The following is a 24,228-nucleotide window of genomic DNA, read 5'->3' as shown; positions in this document are numbered from 1 at the left end:
GGGGGTCCCCCCCCCCCCGGCTTGGCTAAGCGCAGGGAGGCTGGAGTGTCGCGGCGGGGCCCGATCGCAGCGCCTGCCGCCGGTCCCGGGTTCTGCACCCAGCTGCTGCAGGGGAAAAGCTCCCGTCTCGCCAGCCTTTCCAGTCCCAGCCAACGCTTCCCCGGAGATCTTCCCACTCCGTCGGGGGCTTGCCCCTTGAAACGGCTCGTGCATGTACATGCAACAATGCAACCCGAACTGGACCGGGCACGGCTACGGCCTTCTGAACCGTGCAGCCCCCCGCAAGCTGCTGGCTAACGGCTGGGTACAGCAGCCCAGCACGTAAAGGTGCTGCCCCTCTGAGGGAGACGCTGTTATACTACGGTGAACCCAAGCCAGAGGCTGATCTGCACACCCACTCAACCAGCTCTTTAGAGAACGGGGAGGGGGCTGAATTTCTTCAAGCCTAGGCCACCTAAAGCTTTCCTCTTGCGTGGAAGGGAAAGTGTCTTGTTCACATGGCAGACTGTGGTTTTCATCGTTGAACTTTCCACCTGGGTCCCCCTAATAGAGCTAGGCGCAAAAAGAGGCGCTTTGAACCCCTCAGCAATGGATCTGGGCCACCTTTCCACCCTGAGTGCTTTTAACTTAATATTTGTTATCATTAATATTATAAAGGTAAATTGAAGATGAAGTTTCCTTAATGGGGGTGAGCTGGTATAGACTGAAAGGTAGCCCTTTAGTATTGCATACAACAACATCCCTACAAACTAGTTCAGTGTGAAAATGTTATTCCTATCTTTCACTGATGGGCTTTCAGCAGAGGCATTGCAAGATCATTTTCTTTAGGTGAAGCAGGGCTAGTGAAAACAAGCATAATTAAAGGTGTGTTTAATTAGCCACAATTAACCATCCCTCTGGCTGGGTTAATTAACCAGAACTGTGGGCTCTAATGAGGCTTTGATTAATTGCTTTACAAGTTTGTTAGGAGTGCAAGGTCAGGTCAAGCAGGAATGGTGTATTTCAGTGTGTTTTAGAACCTTCTTTTCAGCCGGGTTGCTGGGAGCAGCAGATTGCTATCAGGAAGCTGGAGGTGACTAGAAAATAGAGAGCAGATTCATAGTAAAGCTGACTGAGAGGTCAGTCTTAATGAAAAATAGCTCTCTCTTAACTCTAATTTAATACCAAGGCAATCCTAGCATCCAAAGACATTTTGGGCTTGAGTTAGCATTCAGAGTTTTAATCTCCTCCTGGAACAATGTTTATAACCTATCCTGGTGCACTGAGTATCTGAGGTCTACAGGTATAAATCATGGATAGCTATGGGGGTTTCAAGAACTGAATCAGAGTTGGAATCTCTGGACAGCCTGCTATGTTAGTTTTTTCCATTCAACATATGTCAGTTCTGAGGCTGATTTAATTTCAATGGAAGCAAACATGCATCCTTGATTCCCTAAGTTTCTTCTGCTGATTTTAAGGGGTGCAACATTCTTGGTTCATTAAATGTCAGGGTTGGATTAAGGCAGGCTGGGGTCCCATGCACCTCTTCACATGGCTCTGACCTTATTTGATGTGAGAATGACAGGGGCCCAGGTCTATGAAGGTATTTAGATTCACCTCACTTAAAAACTACTTGCTTACAAAATCAGACATAAAAATGTGTCCTAACTTTCACTGAAATCAAGGGCCCTCTACATAAGAGTTGGTTGGCTCATTCTTTTTGTTGGTCAGGCTAAGCCCTTCCCATGTCCTGGACTACTGCTCATTACCTCCAGGCAGGCTGGTGCCTATCCAGAAGAGGGAGGACTCAACTGTTATCCACCCAGGCAGACAACACTGTTGGAGGGGCGAGCTACTGACACGGCTGCAGCAGAGCTGCCCTCCCCAGTCCAGGGGAGAAGAGCAGTAGGTTTCAGCGTTACCATCCCATTGAGATGTATGGGACAGTTAATCTCTTGCAGTTATTGTTTCATGATGTTGGCAGACTCAGGCAGATGTCACAGCGTTGGTTACACCTGAGTCACCACATAACTCCAGGAGCGGAGACCATAGGCATTTGTCTGTGCCTTAATTGACTCTAGTAAATATATTTGCACAATAGCTATCTGTTCAAGTTCATTTATTGGTCATGTGGAAAGACACCAACCCAAACTAAGGATCTGCCAATTTTTTGTTTTAAAAATCATCTTTTATTGTTTTGGGAGAAGGGAACAGTTCACTCTTCTGCTCGTAGCGGGGAAGTGCTGGACTTCCTTAGTCAAACGGTATGGATCTAAAGCTGAAAAGCAGTGCTCCAGTTTTCAGCCGAAATGGAAAAGTTTGGGTCTGAAAGTAAGGTTGAATAACTGAAGTATATTTAAAAGGCTATGATTATGTTTATCATATTCTGCTCACTGATTAGCACAACTGTTTAGATCCCTGACACTGAAATGTTTCTTCACTTACCCTGAAAATGTGTAAAAAGAAAAGGAGTACTTGTGGCACCTTAGAGACTAACCAATTTATTTGAGCACCTGCTTCCCTTTCCCCATGTATAGTTCTGCAATGGAACTATGCACATGAGTAGAGGTAAGCAGGGGTTTAAGACCTTGATCCTGCAAAGTCTTTAACTTGACTTACAAGGGACTCCCCCCATCTATAAAGTTAAGCATGTGTGTTAGTGTTTGCTAGATCAGGGTGTAAGTGTTTGTGGTCTTGAGGCATATATTTTGCACATAGGATCAGTTTATTAGTGTAGGTCTGCTGGTGAATTAATTTCCTCTGTTAGGCAGAAAAAAATCAATATAGAAGATAAGGGGAAAAAACATCTTAAATCCAGCCACTGCTTCCTAGCAAACAATAGAACCTCCCCTTATTTTCCCTCCCCCTAAAACAAACAAGCAGTGGGTCATTATCAATTTAACATAAAGAAGGGCCCAAGCTGTGCACCTCGGATCCTGATCTTTCCCTCCCCCGAGCTCAGGGGCACTGAACAGAAACCGCTCATTCATAACCCAGCAGGCTCCATTGACATCACTGTGTCTAGGACCGTGGGAAAGTAGGCCCTGGAAATGCTGCTGCCCTTGCCACCTAGTCTTTGTGCTCGTTTCCCCTGCAGATGTTGATGTAAGAACGAATTCCTCCGCTATCCACCTGGTCTCCCTTAATAACGACATGCATATTGTTGAGAGTACAAATAGCTGAGCAGGTGTGAAACAGATCAGTGCAAAAAACTCTGCCATGCTTCTGAGATGGATTAACTTGTTGTCTGTTCATACTAACTGAGACTCAAGAGAGTCTGACGCTGCAGACCCAGCTTTGCTAGGGCAGTTCTTGACTTGAAGTTGGTACTATTAACTTGTTCCTGTTCTCCTTGTGCGGTCACTGCACACTAATGCCTAGATTCCTGTGAAGGCACAGGTGGGGAATATGCTGTGGAGGAAGTACTGCATGATAGAATAATGCATTTGCGGAACAATTTGATTGATAAACCTGACGCTTTGCCAGAGACGTCTTTGCCTTTTGAGTTTAGATTTGGTTTCTGCAGTGAATGCACACAAATAATTTTACTAACAGCTGGCTGTGCTGAAGAAATCCTTCGGAAGAACACGCCAGAGACACTGCATACAGCTTGCCTTCTAGTAGAGAAACAGCCTGTTCCTCTTGCTCACTAGCCTGTGGTAATGGCTCTCAATCTTTCCAGACTACTGTACCCCTTCCAGGGGTCTGATTTGTCTTGCATAGCCCCAAGTTTCACCTCACTTAAAAACTACTTGCTTACAAAATCAGATGAAGTGTCACAGCACACGATTACTGAAAAATTGCTTCCTTTCTCATTTTTACCATATAATTATAAATCGATTGGAATATAAATATAGTACTTACATTTCAATTAATAGTACATAGCACCGTGTAAACAAGTCATTGTATGAATTTTTAGTTTGTACTGACTTTGCTAGTGCTTTTTTGGTAGCTTGTTGTAAAACTAGGCGAATATCTAGATGAGGTGATGTACCTCCTGGAAGACCCCTGCGTACCCCTGGAGGTACGCGTATCCCTGGTTGAGAACCAATGCTCTTGATAACAAGAAACGAAACAAGTGGCACAGTAGAACCTATCACTTATACTTTTGTATATTCTGTGTTGAGTACACAAGGATCCTTTTCTCCAAGAACCATGCTACCATTTTGGTTTGGTAGCGCTTCACATCCACTTTGACTCACTTTGCCCAGGTGTTTCATAGATTTTTATGGCTGGAAGGGACCATTCAAGACATATAATTTCATATAGGAATTCCTGTATCTAGCCCAACAACCTGTGAGTGGTCAGCGGAGGGTTGAGCACAATGTTTCAGCTAAAGAGGCAATCAAGTGACAAAGAAGTGGAGGAAAGGAAACTCAGAGTGGCAGCATCTGTGATCCTGGGAGCCCCACAATGCCAACTGGCAGAGGGCCCCCCAAACAGTAACGCCCATAAGTTCTGACACACTCATTGCCCCTAACACACTGTTGTCATAGTATATATCCCAAGGGTGTAATATAAGGTATCGCATGTAAACTGGTGACACGCTGTTCAGGAGTACCATTGACTAAAGGATGGATGGATGGTTACGCATCTGTGCTGGAAATATGTTCCAGGGGCAGACTTGATAAACACATTTGGCATAGACCGAGGTATGTGGATTCACCTGTCTGAGTCAAGCTTTGTAAGTCAGAGTACAGTGGAAAATACATTAACATATAAGGTAAACAAAGCCATCAAGCTAAATAACTGGGGGGAGAAGATTATTTAACAGTCATGCCAGGGTCAGAATCTGCAGCCCAGGAAGCCTTCCTGGATCTTGAGGCAGAAACAATGGACTTTGAGTAATAAAAAGGGAGCATAAAGACCTTTTGGCTATACAACAAAGGGGACGTAGGGTACAATACCCTTTGAGCCTGTGAAAGTTGGATCCCCTAGTTCAGGGGTTCTCAAACTTCATTGCACCATGACCCCCTTCTGACAAAAAAAAATTATGACATGACCTCAGGAGGGGGGCCAAAGCCTGAGCCCGCCCAAGCTCTGCTGCCCTCGGTGGGGTGGGGTGGTCAAAGCCTGAGCCCCACTGGCCTGGGCAGGGGGCCAAAGCTGAAGCCCAAGGCCTTCAGCCCCAGGCAGGGGGCCTGTAACTTGAGCTCTGCTACCCAGGGTGGAAGCTCTCAGGCTTTGGCCCGGGGTAGTGGGACTCAGGCTTAGGCCCTGAGCCCCAGCAAGTCTAAGCCAGCCCTGGTGACCCCTTTGGGGTCCTGACCCACAGTTTCAGAACCACTGCCCTAGTCTGGAGGGCTAGGGATGCTGGTAACTTGAGGTAAGTAAGAAAACTGCTTAGGCAAAGATTGTAACTTTAGTCACTGGAAAGTGTTTTGTTTTTGTTTGTAATCATACCTGTCTCTTTTATTCTTGTTTAGTATCACTTAAATCTCTGTTCTTTGCTAATAAGGTTATTTGTGTTTTATTACAAAACCATCTCCATGCTGTGTATTAAAGTGAAGCGTGAGACTTCAGATAACCTAACAGGCTGATGTGTGCTCTGTCTTTTCGGAGGCGGCAAACGTAATAATTTCTGTGAGTGTCCAGTGAGAGGGACCGGATGCTGCAGGGAGGTGTCTCCGAGGTTCACTGATCACGTGCAAGGCAAGGTTTGGCCTGGCAAAGTCTTGCAGTGTTTGCTGGCCAGACAGGCAGGCTGGTGTGGCAGGGAGCTGACACCCAGCTTAGCAGCGGCAAAGCTCTCACTCATGCTAAGACACCGTGGCTCAGAGTTCTCGGTGTTCTGAGCACGACATCTGTGGAAGCCTACAGAGCACTGCAACTACTCTATAGCGGGTGAACCTAAAGTGTAACCATTTTTAGACAAGATGTAGAATAGCATGATAAAGCTGAGATGTTTGTTTTAGCCCAGTGATGAAAGACCATGGCAAGAGACCACAGCAGTAACGCTAATGCCTGACCTGGGGGAAGAGAAGGCATATGTGCTAATGGCAGATGCTCATTTCTCATTGCTGTGGTTAGATAAGTTTGGAGCATTCCCTTGCTTCTTAGGGGTACAATTATATTTTTTCCCTGCCTACATTAAGGCAATTCACACCACAAAACTACACCAGTGTAATTAACCCCTGGTGTTGACACTCTGCATTAGTGCAAAGCAGGGCAAACAGAGATAAGAGTTTCAGAGTAGCAGCCGTGTTAGTCTGTATTCGCAAAAAGAAAAGGAGTACTTGTGGCACCTTAGAGACTAACCAATTTATTTGAGCATGAGATAAGAGTGATACTGATTGTGGATCAAATCCTCAGCTGCTGTCAATCTCCATTTCACATATGAAGAAATGGAGGTAGAGAACTGAAGTGAGTTGCTTAAAGCAACTGAGGGGGGCAATGTCAGAATTAAGGAATTCCTGTGCATAATTTTCTGTCAACTGAGGGATAGATTTTTATACTGGGAGGAGGGGCGTCCTACAGTCAGTGTGACTATTCGTAAGAGTCAGGACAGTTTGTCTGAGGAAAGGTTAGAGGATCAGTCCCTCTGACAACACTACCTAGCGTAACACTGCATTAAAAGTGTAGAGTATAAATAATCTGTAGGTCTGTGTATTTATTTATTTATTTTTTACATGCTTGAGTTCATGGCAGCATAGATCAACAGAGGTTTGCTCTGAATCTCTTCCAGCCATCTGCACATCAATGCACCTTCCTAAACAAAAAAAATGCCCTACTTGCTCAGTCATGTTTGCCAGCACTTGCCAGCTGAAGTTCTGGTATCTTTTTCTTTAAAAGCTACTTTTCTGGACATGCAGTAGTGGGGAGGGGAGATGGGGTAATGTCGAGGGGGGTGGGGGGAGCCAGAACTACAACACTGATAAACATTAACCCTTATAAACACTTGAGTATCATTGTGTTCCTTTTACCCAGCAATTCTGAAAAATTCGAGGCCAAATCCTGCTTATTTTACCCATGTAAATGAGGCTGCCCTTGGGACTGAGGTGAGGGGGGTTTGGCTCTGCAATGCTATTTCTACTTCATTTCTCTTCAGGTCTTTTTTTAAGAAGGATGATCCAGTAGTTAGGGCACCAAGCTGGGCTCTAGGGAACCTAGGTTCAATTGTCTGATCTGCTAGAGCAGCAGTTCCCATACTTTTGAGAGTCGTGCCCCTCCCTTACCCCTGTCCATGCCCCCCTCTTCCCTGGATCCTCTGAGATGTGTGTGTGTGGGGACAGGGATAAGGGGGCCAAGGCTGGAGCCACAGCTGGGAGTGGGGCTGAGGCTGTGGCCAGGGGTGGGAGTGGAGCCACAGCCAGGCTGTGCCAAGGCTGGAGGCAGGTGCAGGGCCAGGAGCCAGGGACGCAGCTGGGGGCAGAGAGAGGCTGGGTGGTTCTCCCTCTCTGCCCCTGTGGGGGCTGGCCCAGGGCTGCTGCGCCCCCCAGACATTCCTCCATGCCCCCCCCCAGGGGACATGTCCCATACTTTAGGGATCTCTGTGCTACAGATTTCCTGTGTGACTTTGGGCTAATCACAGTCTCTCTGGCCTGGATCCACACCAGGATGTAGGTGTTGTGTTGCAACATCTAACTTTTAGGCACCTAGAAAAATTACTGAGATCCACAGAGTCTGAATTAGGTGCATAGCCTCCTCTACAGTGAATGCAGAGAAATAAGCCCCTCAGAAAGTGATCACAAAAGGCAGCATGCTGCCTAAACTAGCCAGTGGCAGATGCCAATCAGAGGGTATGTCATAAACCCCACCCCCTTGTGGAGATAGGCACCTAAATCCAGGCTGCAGGGAGACACCTATTGCAACTAGCAGTCCATAGCCAGGGATCCCTCTCAGGGAGTCAGGTGGCTTAGGCACCTAAGCTGTTTCTTGTGAGTCTGGGTTAGGCACCTGTCTCTCGTCCCTACAAAACTGCGGGAAGAGGAGGTGCTCAGCTAATAACTTGTAGCCCAGTGGCTAGAGAACTCACCTCGGATGTGGGAGAGCCAGGTTCAATTCCCTCCTCTGTTAGATGGGGAGAAAGAATGGAAGGCAGCTCTGGGATATTCTGAGGCGTGGCTCCCTCACTCTCCTGGTAAAGGTATTCAACTTTGGATAAATACTTGAGTCTTTGGGCCAGGCATAGCAGGAGCAAGGGAATGACGCTATAGCCTGATGTCCAGGTGGGGGACCCACGGTCCAGTCCCCCTGCTCCAGGAATTCTTTAATTGTTTACACACAGTAGAACAGCTCAACAGGGGAGATTGTGGGAGTCCCAGATTAGATGCTCCCACAGCTCAGTGGTTGGCGCCCTCTCCTGGGAGGTAAGAGATCCCTGTTCAAATCCTGTCTTCCCCTCTGCCAGAGGGGGCAATTGAACCTGACTCTCCCACACCCCAGGTGAGTGTCTAACCTTGGAGCTTGGCAGTTCATAACCCCAGTAACTCCGGGCCTGAAAGTAAAGAAATTGCTTGAGCCCCGGCACCTCTTTCATTACAAATTAAACACTGCCTCTGCTTCCCGCTAGATTTTGGATAGGACCCGATCTGCAAGATGGCTTCTGAGCACGCCTTTCTTGGGGGAGAAAGGCGCTCCTCTGCCTGTCTTCCTCCCAGTTTGCGGATCACTCTGGGGCTTAGGCAGGAGATAGACATCCAGACGCCTAGAGGGAAGCAGCAGCGTGCATGCCCAGAAACAGAAACGTAGGCACAGAGGGAATGTTTACCCTGAAAACGTAGGCACGAGGTGAGATGCAGGTGCCTCCTGGGTTAGGTAGCATCCAAGTGGTGGGGGAGGGGGGCTGTGGATCACAGGGGTGTCTAAAACTGGGACTGTGTCTGGGGTTTAGGGGCTTAAGTACCTTTGGGATCTGGGCATCTCCGAGTCCCCATCTGAACAATGGGGAGAATATCCCTGCCCTGCCCAAACACATTAAAGATTGTGAGGTTCTCATGCTATGGTGGGGAAGCACATAACTACCTTACCTAGATAGACAGGTTATGAAGTACACTTGTTCTAGGGGTGTGTCCTATAGAAATGGTATGTGAGGTGGCAGGTATGCTGGGGGGCTTTTTTCCCCAGCAAGCTGCTCTTCTCCCCCCCCCCCCCCCACTTCCTGGAGTTCAAATCTTCAAAGCCTCTGCTTGTGTCTATTGCAAGATATTGCCCCTCCTTCAGCAGGAGACTGTGAATCCTAATAGGAATGGGACAGGAATTAATTTGAAATACACAGCTAAGGAGTTGACCTTGCTCATGAAACTTATCTGTTCAGCTTCTGACATCCCACGTTGAATACTTTGAGACAGGGCTACTATTTCTCTCTTTACTTTTTTTTTTTTTTTAAACTATTGTCCCTAATGCCTACTTTTTGGCAAGCACCAGCAACGGGGTGAGGAGAGACACAACTAGCCACTGTCCGCCGAGAGCACGAAATATGCTGCGACTGCAGCCAACAATTACACACACCCTGTGAATGGTGCAAGCCAATTAATAGGATGATGAATCATGCAAAATGCATCATTACCATAATGATGAATTGTCATGTGGCCCTAATGACCAATCAGTTAATTTTATTTTGAAAGTCTATGATTAGACCAACACTGTGGCTTTGTGCCTTGTTTAAATGGAGTGATTCAATATCTGTCGGGGCTCTCCCTCCCCCAAGTAGTATTGTTAGAGAAATGTATTAACTGGAGCTTCTGCTATCGGTCTGAGGTTTTACTATAGTACTCATCACCACAGGATCAAAGCACTGATCAAGTTTAGATCAGGATAGTGTTGTCCATAGAAGATTTTGCTCTTTGCCCCCTTCAGGTTTTAGGAAGTTCTGCTTGGTTTTTGTCCCTCCCACCCCACCATCTTCTGTTATAGTTGGAAGCATTTGGTAAACAGGTGGGTCTTGCTTCATGTTCTGAAGATGGCTAGGGTTTGGCTTAGTCTTATCTTCTTCAGAAGTTTAGTCCACAGTTAAGAACCCTTGACTGAGAATGTGCTGTCTTCTGTTATGAAAAAACTTAGAAAGTTCATGAGATCTGACTTGCCCCAGAAAAGCACAGCTGTCTCATGTGAGAAGTGGTCTCTGGTGTAGGTAGGACTTTGAAGTTCAACACCAAGTCTACAGAGGGTGGGGTGTTCTGTTCAGTGATTTATCCTGCTGAAGAGGAGAGCCACTGATCTGCCCAAGATATCTCCTAGTGCTACATCTTTCAAATACTCCATGGTGCTGGCTTTTGTGCCATTAGGCATTTATCCCCGTGCATTCTCACGTATGCAGATAAGAACAATGTTTGAATTAAAGTGACTCACTCAATTTGATTTAGCTCTAAATTTGCCCCCTGCCTGATGTTTGGGATCAGATTCTGCTCTAGATAATGGGCTAGGCTCTGAGGACAGAAGGCAGCCACAAATCTTTCTTGATTTTAAAAATGCTACATTCCAGGCCCAACCCAATATCCATTGATTTCAATAGACATTGGCCCTAGCCCTGTGTCACTCAGGAATTAAAGAAATTACAGCAGCCATTAATGACAAACTGCAAGTAATTCCATTTAAAATTATGACTTTCCAATGTGCTGGGGGGGCTTGACCCCTGGCTCTGCCCCAGGCCCTGCCCCCCTCCATTCCTTCCCTCAAGGCCCCACCCTGCCTCTTTCAGCCCCCTCCCCCAAGGTCACTGCATCCTCGCTCTGCCCCCTCCCAGCCAGAGCCTCCTGCATGCCGTGAAACAGTTGTTTGCAACGGGCAGGAGGCACAGGTGCTGATCGGCAGGGTCTGCTGGGGGGCAGGAGGTGCTGGGGGTACTGATGGGGGCCTGCCCGGGGGTGCTTACCCACCATTTTTTCCTTGTGGGTGCTCCAGCCCCAGAGTACCCATGGAGTAGGTGCCAATGATTCTACCTCCCTTTCCTGTTTGCGAGTGGCCACGAGACAAAGGGATCAGACTAAAACCTTCTCTCTCTTGCTTGAGAGATATTTACTTGCACTGGCCCAGTCACGCCTTCCAGATCTGGAGAAGAGCTCTGTGTAGCTCGGCCATTTCTCTCTCTCATCAAGAGAAATTGGTCCAGTAAAAGATATTACTTCACCCAGCTTGTCTCTCTAATACCTTTAAGGGAACAGTCTCATGTTGCGGGCAGTATGGAGGGAAAAAAGCACATCAGTCCATTTTTATTGGACTTTAATCACCTTTAAGAGCAGGTCCATAAAAAGCCTTCCCAGCAGCACACTCACTTACAAGCTTGAAACAGCTGTCATTGGCTGATCCCTCGGGGCAAGTCATTGTTACCTAGCAATTACTAGGAGCTACAAGCTTTCACAGAGGAACCTGTTCATGAGTTTTACAAACATATCCTGCGCTTTAGGTCAGAAATTCTTTGTGCGCTGAATTTTGTAAAATATATTTTTCTATACTTTTGTCAAATGATCTGCCTGAATCTAATTGTCTTTGACACATGTGAGTGTAAACCAAAGCAGCCTAGTGCAGACACTTTCCTTCAAGCTTCAGGTAAAGCTCTATAAAACAGAGACAGTATTAACTGCACCTCATTGCACTTTGAACTTGCTGAAATGTGGATAATTGAATCTTATCTGGAAAAGAAATGTAGCGATTCTAATTCTCCATGCATTATGCTATTATTTTGGTAAAGAAAAAGGTAGAAGAGTCTTATGCAAATCATATTAAAGAGTTGGAGAAGTAGAATATAGCTCTGTTTTCCATATGATAGATTAGTGCAATAATAAGGACCAACAAAACTGGAGGAGTCCTTTCTATTTTAGGAGATAATTCAGCTCTTGTTTGGGGGATGGAACACTGTACAAACAGCCAATTTTTTATTAATAGTAAATAATGTTCTTGCTTTTGAAGCTATCACATTTGCTTCCCCCTTGCCCCCCAGTCCATTGGTACTATCCCACTGGTCTGTGACTTTTCAGAAACAATTCAGGGGTTTGATCATTTTGACTACATGCCCACACACATTTATGCACCTCCCTATCTCTACTTAGGAGCTCAGACTACTTCCAGCTGGCAGACTTACTGGGATGCAGGTAATTTACATGCATGTGTAAATGTGTGCAGAAAAGTTAAGGATCCAAGTAAGTGTGTGCAGAGGCAGGTCCTGAGTTAGTCATTTCCTGGAACAAGATGCATGTTATACAGATCCATTAATTTCTGTATTGCCACATTAGTAAGTATCCTTTTATCCACTGTTATTGATAGCGGTTTTTTTACAGCTTTAATTACTCCCTAATTGCCCATACTCTTGGCTTTATTTTTTTTTTTAATTTGTGAAGATGGATTGTAAAAAGAGTTCAGCATCTCTGGCATTTTAATCATTAAATTTCAGCCCAACCCTCACCTAATAGGGGTGCTTCTTTTCCTGGAGAACAGCTATACTTTTCACTGACATTTGTCAAGGACTTCCTGATTTCCTTTAACCCTTTGCGTAACATCAACTCAATTCTCTTTTTTTCTGCCTGAATATTTTCCCTTCAAACCAAACTTGCACTTTTCATCCTCAAAGTTATATCGGTACTACTCATCTGTAGGACAGTAGCACATAGACACCTCATTGTGCTGGGCACTGCACACCCAGCAAGAGGCCATCCCTGCCCCAGAGAGCTTACTTACCAAGACAAGCAAAAGATGGGAGAAAGGATGGGGAACAGAGAGATTGTTGTTTATACAAAGCTACATCGTGAGTTTGTGGGTATGACAGAGCTGGGAATTTTACCTAGATCTCCTGGGTCCCAGTCATGGCTATTGTATGTTCTATGATATTTATGGGGCATCTTAGAGCTAATGATGATCAAGCTCTTTACATACATTACTTAATAGAGCCTCACATCAACACATATTTAATGGGGACCACATCCTGAAAGAAATCTTTCCCAAATCCCCTCTTCTGGCCTTCAAACAGCCCCCCCCCCCAAAAATCATCATCAAAAGCAAGCTTTCCACAGACCCAGACATGCCAACCCAAAGCAGTGCCAGACCCTGCCAGAACAACTGATGCAAAACCTGCAGTCATATCTCCACTTTTTCAATGATCAATAACCCACAGAAGAAACCTATCAAGATCCAGGGCTCCTACATATGCTTATCACAACATACGGTGTACCTCTTCCAGAGGATCAAATGCCCCAGTAACAACCATGCGAGTGAAACCAGACAATCATTGCATTCTCAAATGAACTCACAGGAAAGTGACAAGTCAAAAACACCCTATCACTCTTGTCACAAAATGATCACTTCACATTAGACCCCTTCATCCTCAAAGCAAACCTTCACAACCCCTTCGAAAAGATGGGCCTAGGGCCCTAAATCCACTAGACACCAAAAACCAAGGTCTCAACAACAATACTGGTTTTATTTCTCATTACAACAATCTGTAACCCGCTAACCCTCCTATGCCCCAAGACCGCAGAAGTGTTAATTACCCACTTCACTTTAACCACTCTCCTGCAACATCACAATCTGTCCCACCTTGTGTTTAGCTGGGAAACTCATTAATTTTTCCCATTTGTGAAGCTTGAAAGGGTGTCTTTTCCACCAGCAGATGTTGGTCCATTAAATGATATTACCTCACCCACCTTGTCTCTCTAACACCCCGACTCACTGGCACAGCGCCTTCTGCTGATTATCCTGGGAATTAGCTCAATTCCAGCTTGGAGCAAGCTCACCTGCCTTTGACCCCATGTCCCTCCTGGACCCCAGTACCCTTTTACCTTGGGGTTCTGCCCCAGCAGTACCTACACACCTCCCAGGAGAACCCCCAACCCTCTACACCCACCTTGCATCATCACCTTGCCATCACCATGCAAGTCATCATCTAGTCCCCTCTCACTGGGGCAAACTGCAATCTGTAAAGGCCACTCATCATTTGCAAGGGGGCTGGATCAGCTGCCTCTGCTTAACCCTGGGCTACACCTCTGCAACCCCAGTACCTGCTTTGGCCTTCAACAAGGCCTGCAGCCTGGGGTTTTACAAGGCTGGAACTCCCCAGCACTGCTCCAGTTCAAGTACCATCCTCTCCCAAGCAACCAGGTCCTTCTCTCTCCAGAGCTAAAGAGAGACTGACTCAGCTCCTGGCTCACAGCCCTTTTATAGGGCCAGCTGTGGCCTGACTGGGGCATGGCCCCAGCTGAGGCTGCTTCCCCAATCAGCCTAGCCTTTCACAGGAGTGGGGTAACTGCTCCGCTATAGTGCTACTGACAACATTACAGATGGGGAAACTGAGGCACAGAGCAGTTAAAGTAATTTTCCCAGTGTATCAGAATGGCTGCACACAGACAACTGCCGAAGTAGGCATCCCACAGGTAGCTGTGGATACAGTGCTAAATGTTAATTTGTTCTGTGATAGTATTAAATTGAATGCTAGCCAGGATATTCCCCACTCTCTTCACAGTTATGTTTTACCTTTGATTTGTATAAAGAGCAGAACAGGCTAAAAGGATATTTGCTGCACATTTCATTAGAAATTCATTACAACAAGAAGCCCAGTCATTCCCATGATGCCTTGCTCGGGTGGGGAGTTAAAGGAACACAATTACCTTCTTATTCAAAGGCAAAAGTCAAATATGCTGAGCCAGCCTCCTAAGTTACTTCAGAAATGGAATACGTTTCTCTGATAATTGAAAGAGCTCTTTGAACAAGAAGATCTGTTAGATTGTGCGTGTGTGTGTGTGTTGTTTCTGGCTAATAGTAATCTTATTGCATTTCAGGTGAGTTAGGGCTGCATGTTAGGAAGGAGGTAGAACATTCCCTGGTTAAAAATGCACATTTTGTGCAAAGGAAAATGTCTTCATGGTTTAGGTACTGAATGAAGACAGGCAATCATTACAAAGGGATTGGTTTAAATAAATGGATGCTCATAGATTATTTTGCTCTTTTTTACATAACCACTGAGATTGTGGAAAGTGAGGAGAAAAGTGATTTGAGCTATTTATCATGTCACACAGAAGCAAAATACAATGACTACACCACCATAGAGAATTGTTAAGGGAGACAAGATTTTTTTCTGCATTTCCTATTTTTCTTAGCTTTAAAGGGACCCTCCTTTTAAAAAATTCTCCTCTTTTCACCATTATGCCACCAATGAAGGGAAAGGGGAAAATATGTTAGACAAATTTTTCTTACCCCTGATCTTACTATCACTCAGCGCAGTGCTCACGATATGTTCATTCCCTTTTGCCCCCTCCATGGTCATCTTTGACAGGATCTGATCTAGAACCAACTAAATCAGCAGATTGGAAATCTGATTTAACTTCTACCACTTTCCATTACTAACGACCCTTTAGAACTGGTTTTCCTTGCAGCAAGCTCTTTCAGCTGAATGGGATGCATCTGAGTCAAAACTAAACTCTTCCAAAATAAACCCTAATTTAGAGCAGCATGCTACAGAGGTAGGAAAGAATCGTCAGTGAGTGTGATGATAAGATTAAAGATTTTTCTGTAGAGAATGATAACAGGCCCCAATCCAGCAAGGATTTATGCACATGAATGTACAATAAGTCAATGGGACTACTCATGTTTACAATGAAGCATGTACATAAGTGTTAGTGGGATTGGGGCCAAGTGTTCTAATGGCCCAGTGTGCTTGTTCACCTTATTGCAATCATATTTCACCTGGTTTTTACTTCATTGATTGCAACTGGTCCTCCTTTAAACATAGTGAAAGTGTACAAGATACCCTTAAAAATCCGCTGCTTTGCAAAATACCTCTAATTGGCATGTTACAGAGATTGTGGAATGGACCGGATCTGGAAATGAAAAGCTAATCTGCAGTTTGTTAAAAATACAATGTCAGTTTTTCCTGATATCTCTGACATAACCTATAACAGATGCAGAATATTATTAGCTTTATCACATGAATTCTCTCTGTGACGTTGCACTCTGTATGATTTTATGAAAGTATGCTGATGAGTGTGAATATAATGTAACTAAATATGCTTCATGCAAAAGGTCTCTTGTAAGGTATCATTACAAAGCTTATAATTTACTGAGTGTGGTCATCCTATTTGTATAAATGTATCACTCTTGTATCTGAAACTAGAAATATGAAATATAACTCTGAGGTCCTATTGTAGTTATGCAAAATGTGGCCCATTAATGGTGGTTTGGAATCTTGATGGCTCCAGGACAATTACCTGTACATGGCTCTGTTTTACTTGTCAGTCTTCCTGTAGACCTGTGGGCTGGCAAGTGGGTAATGAAGTCTTACAGTGACATGTGATCATGTCACCTGAACTGGAATCCATCTTTAACCTGGTGCTTTTCCATTGAGAAGGAGGGGTGGAAACCCAGAGAGGGACAAAGGATTCCAGCCGTATGCAAAAGATATATAAGTGGATGGAACAGAACAAAGGAGGGAGCCATTATGAGAAATCCCCTAGCTAATGCCTGCAAATCAAGTCCAGCAGTTGCTCGCTGGAGTCTGTTTTTGAAGTTTTTCTGTTTCAAAATTGCAAACTAGATACCATTAACTCAGGCTTGAATAGAGCCTGGGAGTGGCTGGGTCATTACACTAATTGAATCTATTTCCCCATGTTAAGCATCCTCACACGCCTTGGTAACTGTCTGAAATGGGCCATCTTGATTATCACTACAAAAGTTTTTTCTCCTGCTGATAATAGCTCATCTTAATTAATTAGTCTCTTAGAGTTGGTCTGGCAACTTCCACCTTTTCATATTTTCTGTATGTATATATATCCTCTTACTATATGTTCCATTCTATGCATCTGATGAAGTGGGCTGTAGCCCATGAAAGCTTATGCTCAAATTAATTTGTTAGTCTCTAAGGTGCCACAAGGACTCCTGTTCTTTTTGTGGATACAGACTAACACGGCTGATACTCTGAAACCTATCTGTATTCAGTTTTATTACTGTATTAGGCTTAGATTTGCATATTTTTTTTTACTTGGTAATTCACTTTGTTCTGTCTGTTACTACTTAAATCCTACTTTCTGTATTTAATAAAATCACTTTTTACTTATTAATTAACCTAGAGTATGTATTAATACCTGGAGGGGGGCAAATAGCTGTGTATATCTCTCTATCAATGTTATAGAGGGTGAACAATTTATGAGTTTACTCCATATAAGCTTTATAGAGGGTAAAACGGATTTATTTGGGGTTTGGACCCCACTGGGAGTTGGACATCTGAGTATTAAAGACAGGAACACTTCTTAAGTTGCTTTCAGCTAAGTCTGCAGCTTTGGGGCACATAGTTCAGACCCAGGGTCTGTGTTGAAGCAGACTGGCGTGTCTGGCTCAGCAAGACAGGGTGCTGGAGTCCCATGCTGGCAGGGAAAGCAGGGGCAGAAGTAGTCTTGGAACATCAGTTGGCAGGCCCAAGGGGTTTTCTGTGATCCAACCGGTCACATTCTCCTCCGGCTTTCTGGACTTCAGGACTATTACACACCAAACTTCATTTAACTGAAGATCAATTGTTTGTATACAGATGTATATTCAATGCGATAATGCAAAGGGTTATCCTGATTGTCTCACCTTAATGACAAAAAACAGAACTAACTTCTTCTAGGAGAGGAACTACATACAAATGGTAAAATTCCTGATGCAGTTGTGCATCAATGCCTCATGATACTTTATCTTACTATAACACATTTTTTTAGGTTTTATTTTTTTTAATTGATGGCATGCATTGTGTTTATGACAAATGCTAGCTAAGAGGTGTGCAATATACTTTTTACAGTTGCCTGGGCTTGATTCTGATTGCTCTTGCCTGTGTAACTCAGTAGACTTCAGTGAGATTACTCCTGATTTACCACTGTAGATGAGATCAGAATCAGGCCCAGTTGTCTCTACGGTGCTAATTTTTGCAGCTTTTTTTTCTAGCAGTTGATACAGTTTTTCATGTGTGATATGTTCATTATTAGTCAATTCCTGCATTTTGGAAGAACGCATGCTTGTAACTATTTCTAAAGCTTAATAAGAACAAATTAACGTCCCCCAAGCCCCCAATCCTTTCTTGTAACCATTAAATGAGACTGAATCAGAGATGGGCTAAGCCAGTGAAAATACTGGGGCATTTCTTCCTGGTATTAATAAGGATCTCATATATTACGTCGGGTGTGTATAATTTTAAACTAATGTATAATTAGCTCCCATGGCTTAGATCATGTTTTGACTAGTAGAGCCAAACTAAACACATTTCTCGTTTCTCCCTATGGATTCTCTGGCTTCCCAGATTTAAAGACTCCTGCACTGTTTGTCAGCAGAATTCCATGCTAAAAGTATGATATTGATGCTTTGGACCCCATTCGGTGTTTGAAAAGAGTTTACCCCCTGAGTAGCAGGCTTGTATTGCTGACATGAAATGTGTCTAATTGGGTCTTTGCATTTTTTCCTTCATAAATTTGGAAATATGTGTCAGCACTACAGGTATGCTGGCTGGTCTACGGAGCAATAAAGCTCAAAGGGTTCTTTCACAAAGCTTCACAATCTACTTAATTTAGATTTGTTTTTTGTCTTCCAATTGGACAATGGTGCATGAGGCATGATTTTAAAAGCACTCATTTAATTAGTAGCTTTTTCATGATGTCCTATATTGTGGGGTCATGGCAAGTGCATAATATACTTTAGTGAGGACCAGAGATAGCAGAAGGCATACTAAATGACAAGATATTCTTTCCTTTCTTAAACCATAGGGATTGTTATATCAGAACAAACCAGTGGACCATTTAATCTGGCATCCTGTCTCTGGGTCATGAATGCTGGATCATTCAAAGGAAAGCATAAAGCTCCCATAATGCACCTAGTTCTGCGTCGCTATACTATGGGGGAAAGTTCTTGATCCCAACCAGTGATCAGCATACATCCTAAAATTTGGGGCACTGTAGCCCTTACAATGTTTGTTCTAATTAATGTAACTGCAAAGGCTCTTTCATCTAATAATTTTTAAAACAACCATTTAATCACAATATTGTTTTGCAGCAGTGAGTTCCACAGGTAAATCACACATTGTGTTAACTATAATTGTTCATGTCATACTGCAGTTCCAAATGTAGAAGATGATGTGAGATCCTGATAGGGGCCTGGATTGTGCCTGCTAGATCCATTCACATAGATGACCCCCTGTGAGCTGCTTCTACAGCACCTGCCCCTGTCCCAAATGCTGAGGTAGGGCACATAACTTTTATCCCCCTACCACTCAAAGTGAATAAGCCTGACAGCACAGTGCTATGGCAGGGGCTGAGGCAGGGGGTCCTGGAGCCAGTGTCCATGGACCTAGCCTCCGTGGAGATCCCAAGATTCATGAGTTCTGCATATTGAGCTATCTGTCTGTTCCCACTGAGGGTGGGGACAGATTTCACATACACCCCCTACCTTCCCAGCCCCCCACCCCCAAGAGATCACTTTGGGCAAAAAATTAATGTTTTTGACAGGAGGGGCTGCTCTAGATCGGGGTTTTCCACGGGCATCGCTGCTAACAGAGTTTTTTTACAGTGCAACCATGTAAATGCTGGGCAAGAGGCCCTGGTAGAAGAGGAACATTTAATTGTATAGCTCCTGCAATGGCTAGATGGTTTATCCAGAACTACTGCATTGTGTCTTGAGCATGGTTATAAATCCATGCTGCCTAGTCAAGAGGAGAAACGGTGAACTGACTGGACCACTTTGTGTCAGACCAATCGAATGGATAAATCAATACAGATTAAATCAGGGGTCAAGATATATTTTTTGTATGCAGGCATGCAGTTGACAAAACACTTCACACCCAGCCCTTCACTTGCTTAGCCTGGCTTTGTTTGTTTGTTTGTTTGAACGGGCCTCTTCCACCGTGGTCTTGAAAAGATGGGGCCCGACCCCTCTCTCCCTGATAGCAACAGCAAAACTCCCAGTCATTTCAGTGAGAGCAGGATTGGTTCCGTGCCAGCTAAAGTGGCATTCTAATGAATAAAGGGAGCAGAGAGTGGGTCAATCTTGACAACTGATTTTCTGCAATGAAGAGAGTAAAAATAAACAATGGCCATTCAATCAGCTGGCATGGAAGCTTGGTAATAGCTGCCAGTGGGAAATTCAGGTTAGGGACCAAACTTGGTACTGCTACCTTACTCACTTAAGTAATCCCACGGAAGTCACTGTGCACAGTGAGTAAAGTGAACAGATACTGGCAATAAACTTGTAGCTCTCCGAGTGCTATTTTGGAAATAACATGCTTAAGCACTGTGGCGCAGATGATGCTGATTACGTCACTTTTCATGGACCCTAACGGTTGGCTCATGCAGCAGCATTCCTGATGATATCCTTGGAAGAAAGAACAGTTCAGTCAGAGGGAGAGTGCACAACAAGGTCAGCAGGATGGCTGAGACATGCAAAAAAGGCCAGCTCCAGAACAGAACAGCGAAATGCTGTCTCACCAATTGATGGTGAGCCTTGCATTCAGTTGGCTGACCAGCTTTGCGACTGTACGTGCCCACATACTAGGACGCTGACTCAAGCCCTGCTTACCCTTGCCTATAACACATGGAGTCGCACAGAACGTCAGTCTTGCACTGTTGCTGTTGTTTGCTGGAGATATCCTGGAAATCCATCTGAAGCCTGCAGTGACAAATGCAGCTGGGGAATAGGCTAATAATGAGCCCTCAGTGAGAGATTCTATGCAAATCCCTCGCTGATACCTAAAGCAGTTGAGTTGCTCATTCCTCAAAGACTCCTTTGTTGGGAACAAGTAAACAAACAGTTAGTTACATGTGACAGGGCCTGACAAATATAATATAGCAGGCATCTACTAGCCAGAGGCCAATAGGACCCCCCCATTGTCAATGATGGTTAATTTGTGGGTGTCGACAAGCTTAGTGTGAGAAGCCTAGTTCATGCTTTACACACTCAGCTCCTAGGAACGTGAGTGTACGGGGATTCCTACTAGGGTGCTGTCCCTAAACAAACAGTTCAGACCTTTTACCAGGATAGATTTGATTTAAATCATGATTTAAATCACTAGTCAGGAAGACTTGATTTAATCATGGTTTTCTATATAAAAATGCATTCTTCTTGGTTGTTATAACCTTAATACATATTCTTCACAACTCAGAGATGGATGTAGGTTTCATTTTTAGAAGGTACACACTATACATTTTTTAAGTGATTTATTTTGAAAACTTTTCAGTTTAGTTTTACAGCAATATCAGAAAATGAATGATTGTTGGTTATTTCATTTTCCCAAAGATAATTGAAGCAGATATTTATGAAGTCATTGGGAGGTGAACTATCTCCAGTTCAACAGGTTAATCATTAATATTTGGAGGATTTTCTTGCCATGCTGTATTAGGAAGAGAACATCACTACACAGATATTTAAATTGTTTTATTTAACTAAAACAACAACGTTATGTATTCTGGATTTTTTTCTTCAACAGCAAACGTATATTTTAACAAAACAAGCATATGTCCCTCGCTTCTCACATTTATCTCCAGACTTCTCCTTGTCCAGATCTATTCCACCCCCAACAATCTTCAATTCATTGAACTTTCTGAAACTTTGCACTTTTAGAGAGAGGTATGGGGTTGACTCTGTGTACACAAATTTGCAGAGGGACAATAGAGTTGAGGTCTGTTATTTCTCACCTCTATATATTATTTATTTATTTAAAAACATTTTTGCTGTTAACAAGCATGTTACCTCTGGAAACACAAATCCAGTTTGCGAACTGCAAAACTAAGCATCTCTGATGGGATCTTATCTAGACTGAGCACTGAGTCCCATTGGGTAGATTGAAAGATTAACCTAAATAATCTATACAGAAGCCTGTGGAATCCCATAAAATTGGGTCCCTAATCCATGAACTATTGGAACTCATTTACAAAACTTTTCTTAAACATTACATGAATATATTGTCTCATACTATAGAATTAGCATTTATAATCCGTATTCCATGATGAGATATCTTTGAGGTATAATGCATCTATCTTTAGATAGGTTTTTTCCTCAAAAAGCATTTTATCAAAAAAATCCAATCTAAATTAAAAAAATCAGATTTTTTGATTTGTTTAAAAAAATCATTTTTATCCACCCTGCCTTTTATTGATGAAACAGATTGATAGTTGGTGCCCCTTTCGCAACATCTCAGCACGGTTGCCACATCTGTACATTTTCCTCTCCATTCTTTCCTTTTCCCTCCCATTTTGTCTTCATTCTCTCTTTCCCTTCCTACCCCCTATATTTGGGTTCTTTCCTTTATTTTTATTCAGTGACTTTTTTTCTTGATTGTTTTTGACTCCTTCCCCTTTCCTTGCACTCCAGAAGGTTATGGGCTTTTAGGGTGGAGACATCATTCACAGCGGGGTCAAGATGCATGCTTTCACTTGGCTGTGTGTTGTGAGAGCAGAGATACAAGGTTTGGTAGGCAAGCTGCTTCCTGAGCCTGTAGCCCTGGACATGTCAGCTGCTCCTGTGTCCAGCTATATGATTCTTGCTTGTTTCACTGCTGACCACAGAATTCTGAATGACAGCGGTGAAAAAATTGGGTTTTGGTAATTTCACCCAATCGTTACTTGGTAAAGCTACAGGAAACAGCTGATGCTCTGGAGCTGGCTGCAGACTGAGACAGACAGCACTGTATGGGTTCACATGTGGAAAACATCAGAGCCCTGTCTACACTATAACTTTCACTGGTGGAGGAGAATCACAGATCAGCTTCTAAAGCAGATGAGACCTTAGAGCAGTGATACTCAGGCTGAGACTTGCAAGCTGCAAGTGGCTTTTTAATATATCTCCTGTGGCTCTTTGCAGCATGATATTGAAACACTGTGTGATTTAATTATTAACCAATCAGAATGCTTTTACTATGTTATTAACCAATTGTAGTTGATAAAATAATAATACTTGGCTATATATATAAAAACAAACTAAATATTTCCCCGTTACACTGTTTAAATATGAATATATAGTACTATAGAAAATGAAACAATGAATTCACATTACTGTGGCTCTTTTGGGTAATGTTGATCGCTAATTTGGCTCCTGAACCACTGAGTATCACTGCCTTAGAGTCTTGTAGCAATGTGCAGAGCTCATATGCAGTGGGCATAACCTCTGGCTAATTGGTTAGATCCATGGGTGACACGTGAGTCCCCCTTTGGGGAAGTTAGCCACGTGGCCCAGCCCTTGCGCCCAAGGCCCCACCCCTACCCCTGTCCACTGGAGCCCCAAGCACCCTCCCCCTAGGTTCAATTATTGGCTCTGCCACTGGCCTGTTGGGTGAGCTTGAGCAAGTCACTTTGCCTCTCCGTGCCTCAGTTTTCCCATCTGTAACATGGGGATAATGATACTTGCCTCCTTTGTATAGCACTCTGAGACCTACTCATAAAAAGAGCTATATACAAGCTGGACATAAATATTATACCAGTATAGGGCCATCCACACTAAAAAGAAGGGATGTAACTTTACTGGTATAGTTAAAGCATTATGACTTCTATGTGAAGACAAGCCAAAGCAAAGAGCATTGAGAGCCATGCTCTCTCCTGGGAGGAGGTTGGGTTGGGTTGGGTAGGGTAGAAGGCCATGGCAGAGAATAGCATCCTCAATCTGCTGAAGCTCAGTGAAATAGTTTAAATATGCTTCTGAAGGCTTATGATTAACAACTGTTCGGAACTCCAGCCTTCTCACTCTACGGCTTGCTCTGTCAGGGAAAGATCCTTCCAGGAGCCACATGGCCTGACGTCTCAACCCATTGCTGGTTCTGTTCTGTGCTGTCAGTAGCAATCGAGATACCTGAGCCGGCGAAATCTGCTCCCGCGCCCAAGAAGGACTCCAAGAAAGCGGTGACCAAGACCCAGAATAAAGGGGACAAGAAACGCCGCAAGACCAGGAAGGAGAGTTACTCCATTTATGTCTATAAGGTGCTGAAGCAGGTTCACCCCGACACCGGCATCTCCTCTAAGGCCATGGGCATCATGAATTCCTTTGTCAATGACATCTTCGAGCGCATTGCTGGGGAGGCGTCCCGCCTGGGGCATTATAACAAGTGCTCCACCATCACCTCCCGGGAGATCCAGACTGCCGTGCGCCTGCTGCTGCCGTGGGGGCTGGCCAAACACGCCGTGTCTGAGGGCACCAAGGCTGTGACCAAGTACACCACCTCCAAGTAACCGCTCTGTGTGTCCCCCGCAAGAGACGTCTCAACCCACAGCTGAGGGTCTCACCACATTTATTCTGTGGCCACAGATATGGCTCTGCAGAACACTGGGGCCCCCATATGCCACAGCATGGGAATCCCATTATGGGGGTGTCAGGCTGGGGGCTCCC

At 44.2% G+C, this 24,228-nt stretch overlaps 1 protein-coding gene across 1 annotated transcript; it reads left to right on the top strand.

The window, feature by feature from the left end:
- The first annotated feature begins 211 nt into the window (after window positions 1-211).
- On the top strand, window positions 212-24,071 carry LOC140913633 (histone H2B 8-like). The gene is made up of 2 exons (XM_073350360.1): window positions 212-304; window positions 23,610-24,071. The coding sequence occupies exons 1-2, from the start codon at window positions 212-214 to the stop codon at window positions 24,069-24,071; spliced, it is 555 nt and encodes a 184-aa protein (XP_073206461.1).
- The last annotated feature ends 157 nt before the right edge of the window (window positions 24,072-24,228 follow it).

The sequence above is a fragment of the Lepidochelys kempii genome, chromosome 6, assembly GCF_965140265.1.
Source record: "Lepidochelys kempii isolate rLepKem1 chromosome 6, rLepKem1.hap2, whole genome shotgun sequence".
Lineage (NCBI taxonomy): Eukaryota > Metazoa > Chordata > Testudines > Cheloniidae > Lepidochelys > Lepidochelys kempii.
The sequence above is the reverse complement of the archived record's forward strand: the minus strand, read 5'-3'. Positions and strand labels throughout refer to the sequence as shown.